The sequence below is a fragment of the Ostrinia nubilalis genome, chromosome 1, assembly GCF_963855985.1.
Source record: "Ostrinia nubilalis chromosome 1, ilOstNubi1.1, whole genome shotgun sequence".
Lineage (NCBI taxonomy): Eukaryota > Metazoa > Arthropoda > Insecta > Lepidoptera > Crambidae > Ostrinia > Ostrinia nubilalis.
Window position 1 is genome coordinate 420,782 of NC_087088.1, and position 10,054 is coordinate 430,835.

The 10,054-nt window shown below is 38.6% G+C and overlaps 1 protein-coding gene across 1 annotated transcript; it reads left to right on the forward strand.

Moving 5' to 3' along the window:
• The first annotated feature begins 7,551 nt into the window (after positions 1-7,551).
• LOC135074689 (cytochrome b5-like) lies at positions 7,552-8,721 on the forward strand. The gene has a single exon (XM_063969090.1). It carries the CDS (start codon positions 7,645-7,647, stop codon positions 8,038-8,040), a length of 396 nt encoding a protein of 131 aa, XP_063825160.1. The 5' UTR covers positions 7,552-7,644; the 3' UTR covers positions 8,041-8,721.
• Positions 8,722-10,054: the final 1,333 nt, after the last annotated feature.

Consider the following 10,054-nt stretch of genomic DNA (forward strand, 5'->3'; position numbering starts at 1 on the left):
CCCACCAAGTCGAGCAAAAAAGCGGCACGGCCGTACCATCCTTTTCTCGAAGCAATTCAGGCCATTTTCGACCGCCTGTAACTTCGTTGTGGATAAAACTAGAAGGCTGAATTTTCATTAGCTATGCAGGCATTGTAAAGACACGGTATATTTAAAATTTCATTCAATTTGAACCAGTAGTTTAACAATTATAACGGGTCAAAGTTACTTAATTTTGTCACTCACTGACTCACTGACTCACTGACTGACTCACCGATCATCAAAATTCTAAGGCACTTCTAGCAGACCTAGAAGCTTCAAATTTGGAATATAAGTAGTGTTTGGTGTATGAATCAAGGAAAAACTAAAATATTTGGGGGCACGGTAGTGCAACCGCCAAGTCGAGTAAAATTTTTCAATTTCGGTCCAGTTTTCTAGATACATAACTGCTGTCTACAAAATACAAAAAGAAATGAGATTTGGGGGCACGGTAGTGCAACCGCCAAGTCGAGTAAAATTTTTCAATTTCGGTCCAGTTTTCTAGATACATAACTGCTGTCTACAAAATACAAAAAGAAATGAGATCCCATCAAAAACAATACTTGTCAAAAAAACCAAGTCTCGCAACTCAGTTGTTCTACGGTAAAAAGTTGTGAGATCCATGTAATACCAAGTCCAGGCCAGGAAATCTTTAACGTTTTACATAAATATATTGACTTGGCCATCGCATGAAAACACGAGTAAATTAAATTATTTAGTGCGATGGCCAAGTCAATAATTTATGTAAAACGTTAAAGATTTCCTGGCCTGGACTTGGTATTACATGGATCTCACAACTTTTTACCGTAGAACAACTGAGTTGCGAGACTTGGTTTTTTTGACAAGTATTGTTTTTGATGGGATATAAATATCTTGGTTACATTTAGGTTCTACGAGCGACCTTCACCAGATCGTCAGTCCACCTAGTGGGGGGCTTGCTCACGTTACGCCCTCCGTCCCGTGGTCGCCTTTCGCGAACTTTTTTGGCCCCAACGGCCATCAGCTCTATGAGCTTTGTGCCCCGCTCACTGTCATTTTATTTTAGCAATTCTACGGGCTATGTCGGTCACTTTGGTTTTCCTGCGGATCTCCTCATTTCTGATTCGATCACGCAGGGTCCGCTTCATCGCCCTTTGATTGATCATAGTAAGCGATCATGTCTCAGATCCATTCCATATACCATCTGGCAACTGGCAACACACTCTGAAGACTTTCGTTTTGATACTGCGATATTTCGGACGTGAGTACCTATATCGTGAAGCTTCCGAGTTGGGTTCGACGATTGACCTCTTTCTCGAAGTGAGGAGTGGGTGCAACATGGATATTTTTGACATTATTTTTGTCTTGTCCATGTTCATTTTGAGAACCACTTATTGAGAGGCTCTACTTAAGCCATCGAGCATTGTGCTTAGATCCTCCACGGTCTCAGCCATAACTACGATATCGTCCGCGAATTGGAGGTGGATGATGTACTCGCCGGTGATATTTATGCCGAATCATCGCTTCGTAAATAAGGCTTTTATTTCTCGTAAAAAGTAAAGGATAAAACATGGCTATTATTGGTGATCCCTAAGAGATGGACATACAGGGTGGAAACGATAAGTGATCTCATTCGATTATTTCTAAACTATACAAGATATCGAAAAACTGGTTACTGATCCTGAAAGTGCTTCACGAGCCCTATCCAACGGTAATAATAATAGGTTACAGAATTAACTGGATCGATCCGAAAATTCGATGTTTTCAGCCTCCATACTAAATGTATGCCAGCCAAATAATATTAGAAGTGTTATTTTTTTTTATTAAATAATAAACACCTAAAATGAACTTTTAAATTGCATTCTCATTCAAAATTATTCGTGGAAAACATTGCTTTTAGGTTTTACTTGCTATAATATTATCAAGACATGAGTGCCATGACTGTGGCTGTACTAAATGTATGGAAGCTGGAAACATTGAATTTTCGGATGAATCCAGTTTATTTTGTAACCTATTATTGGTACCGTTGGATAGAGCTCGTGAAGCAGTTTCAGGATCAGTAATCAGTTTTTGAATATCTTGTACTGTTTTTAATAATATGTGGTTTTACTAAATGTATGGACGCTGGAAACATTGAAATTTAGGATAGATCCAGTTTATTTTGTAACCTATTATTGGTACCGTTGAATAGAGCTCGTGAAGCACTTTCGGGATCAGTAATCAATTTTTTGATATCTTGTATAGTTTAGAAATAATCGAGTGAGATCACTTATCGTTTCCACCCTGTATACCATCGCAGACTTCTTATGGACCTCTATCTTTAATATACTGTACCCAGAATAGAATAGAAAACACATACATTGATCTATATCGTAGGTTTAGCCAGCGTTCGGAATTTAAGCGCAACAAAAAGTGTTTATTTACGACATCACATTAAGAACCTCTAAAATTATCGATGTTTCTCTACTTTATTGGTTCACAATATTCGTATGGCGGCAGGGGCAGGGCTCGAACCCGCGTACCTCGATCACGAGTCGGCCAGTCTGACACCTTCACCCGTTCGGCTATCGTCGCATCAAATTCCTTAGCAAGATAAGTAGGTACCTACAAATGAAAATACACATGTCGTGCAATATTAGAGTACCTATTACAAATTCACCAGCTAGGTACATTTGTTTTTGACTTTTGGGCTTTTGGCTTATCGATCTCTGGTAAAACCACACGAGTGAAGAAACCGAATAGAGGCAAAGGTTCCATCTAAGTAACGAGCAAAATTCTTATCTATTTTAATAGGGTTGGTAACTTTGAAATAAGATAATTTCTTATTGCTTATTTACATCGATAATAATGTGAAATTCAGCTGATTAGTTATGTAATAAACATAACAATTAGGTACCTACCTACTTCATATATCCTACCTGCATAACATAAAGGTTTGTACGACCTACTCAAACATTATGCCTAATACTAGCTTTTGCCCGCGGCTTCACCCGCGTGTAATTTAGTTTGTCACAAATCGTCATAAGTTATACATAATACCCTACTTTCTGTAAAGTTTCATCAAAATCCGTTCAGTAGTTTTTGCGTGAAAGAGCATTATAATATTAGTAGGAGAGTGCATTACCGCAGCAAAATTTTTATAAATGTTGTGCTTTAGAGAGTCGAGAGTATAGCAGATAATTAGTCCATCGTGAGCAGAAATTTGTCCACTAATAGCAAAATTCGTTCAAATTATAGTTTTAAAGTTATTAGGAAAAAACAGATTTTGCTGGGGTAATGTTTGAAACATTACCCCAGCAAAATTTTTTTTTGAAAGTCGTTCTATCCCGGAACCAAATACATGGATAGATAGCTTTTGTTGCGTAGTAATTTGTCCACGAATAGCAAAATTTGTTCGTGTTCCGGTTTTCAAGTTATTCAGAATTTTGCTGGGGTAATGTTTTGTGATGTCCCAGATCTCGTAAATGGCTCAACGCAGAAGTTTGAAAAAAATACCAATGATAGACCTTGATATGTCCAAATTAGTTCAAGCATTAGTCATTGATTTGAATGATAAACACCAGTGTAATTAAATGATTTCGAAAATCAGATAAAACGGATTTGTGAGTAAACAAGTACTCTTACAATCGAATACAAAAGTGTAGCATGTACCCTTGGTACACCTTTATAACCACAGTAAATATAAATGATGTGGCTTTGCGCAAAAGAGAGATTTCAAGAAATTTAATTTATTTTAACAGTCTTACTTTCGTGGCCGAATACGCAATTCCCTTATAACAAGGGAAAATGGCATACAATGGACAAATTAAAATGTTCCTTGAATAAGCTATCCTGTTAATTTCAGCTTTATATTACGGCTTATAAGAAAGTTATCGGACTGCAAAAAAATATCAGGAATTCTTCTATAAGCCGACCAAATTATAAAGGTCACAAAAAAGCGATCACTCCATACATACAGGTATACTTCGCAAATTAGTAGCTTAGCTGTCAATGTTTTGTACAGTTATGTGGAATATTGTAATTCGTGCAAATGATTTTTAAATATTAAATTTCTAATCAGTCTCCATCGTCCTTCCACCATGCGTTTTTTTTTTCAAAAATAATGTCTAAAGTCTGTAGCTAAAGGTCTACGCTGCAAGATGGAAGAATCTTCTAACCAAAAAGATGGCAGATGCAGCAGATGTCAACGGATTTAAAACAGAGCCCCGATTACGGTAACTTTTATAACGTCTACAATCCAGACGCGTTTCTGATTCTGCGATACGATTGGTCAAAACAGCTGACGTACGCTGTTGAACGACCAATCGTATCGCAGAATCGAGAAGCGTGTCTGGATTGTTGACGTTAAAAATTACCGTAATCGGGGCTCTGGAGTTCATGTGACTCATTGTAGACTTTAGTGTCTAGAGCGTCCCTTCCTCCACCATGCGTAAGAATTTTTACAAAAATACTGTCTAAGGTCTGTAGCTAAAAGTCTACGCTGCAAGATGGAAGAATCTTCTAGCCAAAAAGATGGCAGATGCAGCAGATGTCAACGGATTTAAAACTGGAGTTCATGTGACTCCTTGTAGACTTGAGTGTCTAGAGCGTCCCTTCCTCCACCATGCGTAAGAATTTTCACAAAAATAAGGTCTGTAGCTAAAGGTCTACGCTGCAAGATGGAAGAATTTTCTAACCAAAAAGATGGCAGATGCAGCAGATGTCAACGGATTTAAAACTGGAGTTCATGTGCCTCCTTGTAGACTTGAGTGTCTAGAGCGTCCCTTCCTCCACCATGCGTAAGAATTTTCACAAAAATACTGTCTAAGGTCTGTAGCTAAGGGTCTACGATGCAAGATGGAAGAATCTTCTAACCAAAAAGATGGCAGATGCAGCAGATGTCAACGGATTTAAAACTGGAGTTCATGTTACTCCTTGTAGACTTAAGTGTCTAGAGCGTCCCTTCCTCCACCATGCGTAAGAATGTTTCAAAAATACTGTCTAAGGTCTGTAGCTAAAGGTCTAAGCTGCAAGATAGAAGAATCTTCTAGCCAAAAAGATGGCAGATGCAGCAGATGTCAACGGATTTAAAACTGGAGTTCATGTGACTCCTTGTAGACATGAGTCTCTAGAGCGTCCCTTACTCCGCCATGCGTAAGAATTTTCCAAAAATACTGTCTAAGGTCTGTAGTAAAAGTCTAAGCTGCGAGATAGAAGAATCTTTTAGTCAAAAAGATGGCAGATGCAGCATATATCAACGGATTTAAGACTGGACTGGAACCACCTTGCAATGTCATCCTCTCATTGTTATCTGTAATCCCAACTAATATTATAAATGCGAAAGTAACTCTGTCTGTCTGTCTGTCTGTCTGTCTGTCTGTCTGTTACGCTTTCCCGCTTAAACCTCGCAACCGATTTTGATGAAATTTGGCATAGAGATAGTTTGAGTCCCGGGAAAGAACATAGGATAGTTTTTATCCCGGTTTTTGAAACAGGGACGCGCGCGATAAAGTTTTTCTGTGACAGACAAAATTCCACGCGGGCGAAGCCGCGGGCGGAAAGCTAGTGTAAATTATTTTTAAAATGTATTTAAAAAATAAAATGTTCGTTTTATTATTTCAATAATCTGACCTCTCAACTCAACACAACACCTTTGTTCGCAACTGTACTGACAAAAGCTCGATATCATACCGTTGATTTAAGATGGCAAGCCTTATGTATGGAACGGTCGCTTTTTTGTGACCTTTATAATTTGGTCGGCTTATAGAAGAATTCCTGATATTTTTTTGCAGTCCGATAACTTTCTTATAAGCCGTAATATAAAGCTGAAATTAACAGGATAGCTTATTCAAGGAACATTTTAATTTGTCCATTGTATGCCATGTTCCCTTGTTATAAGGGAATTGCGTATTCGGCCACGAAAGTAAGACTGTTAAAATAAATTAAATTTCTTGAAATCTCTCTTTTGCGCAAAGCCACATCATTTATATTTACTGTGGTTATAAAGGTATACCAAGGGTACATGCTACACCTTTTTATTCGATTGTAAGAGTACTGGTTTACTCACAAATCCGTTTTATCTGATTTTCGAAATCATTTAATTACACTGGTGTTTATCATTCAAATCAATGACTAATGCTTGAACTAATTTGGACATATCAAGGTCTATCATTGGTATTTTTTTCAAACTTCTGCGTTGAGCCATTTACGAGATCTGGGACATCACAAAACATTACCCCAGCAAAATTCTGAATAACTTGAAAACCGGAACACGAACAAATTTTGCTATTCGTGGACAAATTACTACGCAACAAAAGCTATCTATCCATGTATTTGGTTCCGGGATAGAACGACTTTCAAAAAAAAATTTTGCTGGGGTAATGTTTCAAACATTACCCCAGCAAAATCTGTTTCTTCCTAATAACTTTAATACTATAATTTGAACGAATTTTGCTATTAGTGGACAAATTTCTGCTCACGATGGACTAATTATCTGCTATACTCTCGACTCTCTAAAGCACAACATTTATAAAAATTTTGCTGCGGTAATGCACTCTTAGTAGGATCTAATTTCAATTTTTTTACTTAATTAAGTAGAGTCCTTGCAACGGAAATATTAAATTACCATTTTTTTCTTAATGTTATTCATACAAAGCATTTTACAATAGTCTACAAGTTTTAAAGTGAATTATTTACACTTTTATAACTAGGTCTACCGTAAAAAACAATTTTCTTTAAAATTTAAATACCTATGCTATGTAGGTACAAAAATTGCCATTATGGCCAAATCTTAACAAATACCTACTTGGAATGTTAACAACCTTTTACACTTGTTTGCCAGAATTTTTAAGAAACACGAACTTTGCTTTCGTTTTGAACTTGACCCCGTATTTTTTTGGCATGTACCTACCTACCATATAAAAGTATCACTTCGTTAAATAAAAAGTGGCGTCTTAGTCGAAAGTAGGTAATCGCGTTACGGCTTGACACTGCGGCACACAGCTCAGAGACTCATAATCAAGGAGATTCTGTGTTTTCCTAGAGGACTAAAATTTTGGCTAGAATTTTCTGGGCTATAAGTAAATATTACGTTTACCAAAAATGTACCTGAAAAATGAAGCGATTGGAGGGGTCTTCAAAAGTCCACAACGTGTTGAAGTCAGGGACGGCAACCATCAAACGCCGAACTCGCAGCAATCGCCAAACCCTGTGGGGATTCGTGACTGGGGTCCACCCGTCATCATTGTAGGCTACGTTTATTTGATCTATATGTACGTCTTTGTCTGGACATCCAAGACGGCGTAGTTTTTCAAACTCTGGGTTTTTCATTTAATTTTTTGGTGTACTCAAATGTGTCCCTTTTCAAAAGCAAATACCTACTCAAATTATCATAATGAGCAATCGTTAAAATTTCCCAGTCTTTGATAGCATATTCTAGTTAGTAAGTTTTGCTTTAAATCGTGTCATTATGAATATGATTTTAAACTGTGGAGAAATAAATGTCATTATGAATATGATTTTAAACTGTGGACTCATGTTGCGATAAGGAAGATAAGTGAATAATAAGTGGCGCGCGGGCAACGGGGAGACGAAGCCGCGCACCGCGACCGCCGCATCACTCGCGCTCCGGCAGCCCGCGCCCTCGCACGCGCCCGCTCGCACCGCAACATGGCCGGGGAGGTCCGAAAGTTCACCAGGCAGGAGGTCGCCGCCTGCGACACCAAGGCCTCCAACACCTTCATCATCGACAACTACGTGTACGACGTCGCGCAGTTCCTCGACGAGCACCCGGGCGGCCACGAGGTGCTGGTCAACGCGGCCGGCAAGGACGCCTCCGAGGACTTCGAGGACATCGGCCACAGCCTCGACGCGAAGGACCTCATGAAGAAGTACCGCATCGGCGAGCTCGTGGACGAGGACAAGAAGCAGGCGAAGAAGAGCGCGCAGGTGAACTGGCACCCGAGCGCGACCGCGGCGGCGGAGCCCGGCTTCGTGGGCTCGTGGAAGTTCCCGGTGGTGCTGGGCATCCTGGCCACCGTGCTCTACTCGTACCTGTTCGGCTAGCGCGCCCTGCGCGTGCGCTGCCGAACTATGACTGACTTATCGTTCGTGGATCGTGGAAAAACGTGGGTGTTTTTTTTTAATTAGTAATGTGATTAAATTAAGTAATGTAATTTTAATGTGATTTACTTTTAAGTAATAAATTTCTACGTTCCTGAGCTGTGTGGCCTCATTGCCGAGACCGGTTAGTTTCGCGGCTGACTGCGTGCCTGCTGCTCGATGTACCGCGACTCGTAAACTCGCAAAAGAAATTTCTCTGCGCTCATGTTCTACATTGATACTCGTAAAATACGGAAATTTAATTAGGAAAGCTGATAGTGATCACACATTGTTATCTTAATCTGGCAAGCAGGACGATATACCTTCTAACAGCTAAACGGAAATTACTTTTCATTATCATTTTATATTAATGCCAACAAACAAAACATGTTATTCAGTAGAGGAGGAATGTTATCGTATTTATCATCATTAGGTTACACTTATCTTTCTTACGTAAATGTTGTTACTTATGTCTTTTGTTGGTATTTATTATTTGATAACGTTACAAGATCTGTGTTAAAAAATAAACTAGCTTTTGCCAGCGGCTTCGCCCGCGTAAATACCGGTCTGTCACAGAAGATCTTTTGCTAGGTTACTGAATTGATGAATTTTCTACCTAAATATTAAATTAATATGAACTGGTTATTTGTCGTGTAATTCCCTAAAAAAAAGGTTATAGTCAGACAGACAGAGGAGGTAACTTTTGTATTTATTATTGGTGTGGATCACTCGTCACATTTTATGTAACACAACAAAACAACTCGCACACTAACTTGTAACACGCACTTGTAACTTGTAGCGGTAGAGTTTAGCTGCCCAACGTGATATAAACAGTTTGTTTGGCATTGAATTACGACATCAATAATTTTATTACCTAATTCATTATTCAATAATGTCGATTGCCGATTTATGTTTGTCGTGCGTAGTGAGTGCAAATTAATTAATTAATTTATAAGACTGTACAAGTGTACATAATAGTATATGCATTAGGATATGTAAATACTTACTTATAATAGGGTAAACAACTGCGTCATTAAGACTATAATAATTATACGAATAGTCTATAATTATAGTTAGGTAGAGTACTTATATCTACAGGTGATCAGTTTAATATTATCGTTTTAAAATTATACCTACTTAGTAAAGTTTACGAGTTAGTAATACATACTTAATGTAGCTAGTAATCTTCAAGCATATCTAATCACTCACACTATATCTATCCGAGTTTGATTTTCATAATGTAATATGTTGCCTTTTATACTGTAACGTAAGGGTCCCTCAGAAAGTATGAGAAAATTTAAAAAAATATATGTTCTGTAGGTTACTCTCTACCCGCCTTTCTTTTAGTTTTCAACCGACTTCAAAAAAGGAGGAGGTTCTCAATTCGACCCGTATGTTTTTTTTTTAAACACTTTTTCAAGATCGCCTCAGCTTGCTCGAACTCTGACAGCGCATCTTCTGGCGACAAAAAGGATGAGTTGTTTTTTATTTTCTACACTAATATTATAAAGAGGAAAACTTTGTTTGTTTGGTTGTAATGAATAGGCTCAAAAACTGCTGGACCGTTTTTAAAAATTCTTTCACCATTCGAAAGCTACAATATCCACGAGTAACATAGGCTAAATTTTATTTTGGAAAAAAATAGGATTCCGTAAAATATGTAATAATGTACTCCACCCGCGCGAAGCCCCGGGCGGAAAGCTAGTCGTGAATAAAAAGAAGTCACACGGTGCTAGGTCAAGGCTGTATGGAGGGTATATGTATACCTAACCCAGGAGTTCGCCCGGCGTGCTGTCCAGGAAGCTCCTCTAGTTGAGCGCGGGCGTGTTGTCGTGGTAGAGCGACGAGCCCGGTGCTTGTTCGCTTGTTGTTCACAACTGTGAAAACTTCTGCCAAGTATTTGGTAGTTAGTGTACCATTCGGCGTTGATGCTTCTTTGGTTCCGTAAAGGAATTTACACAAAGTAGCCTGTTTTTAA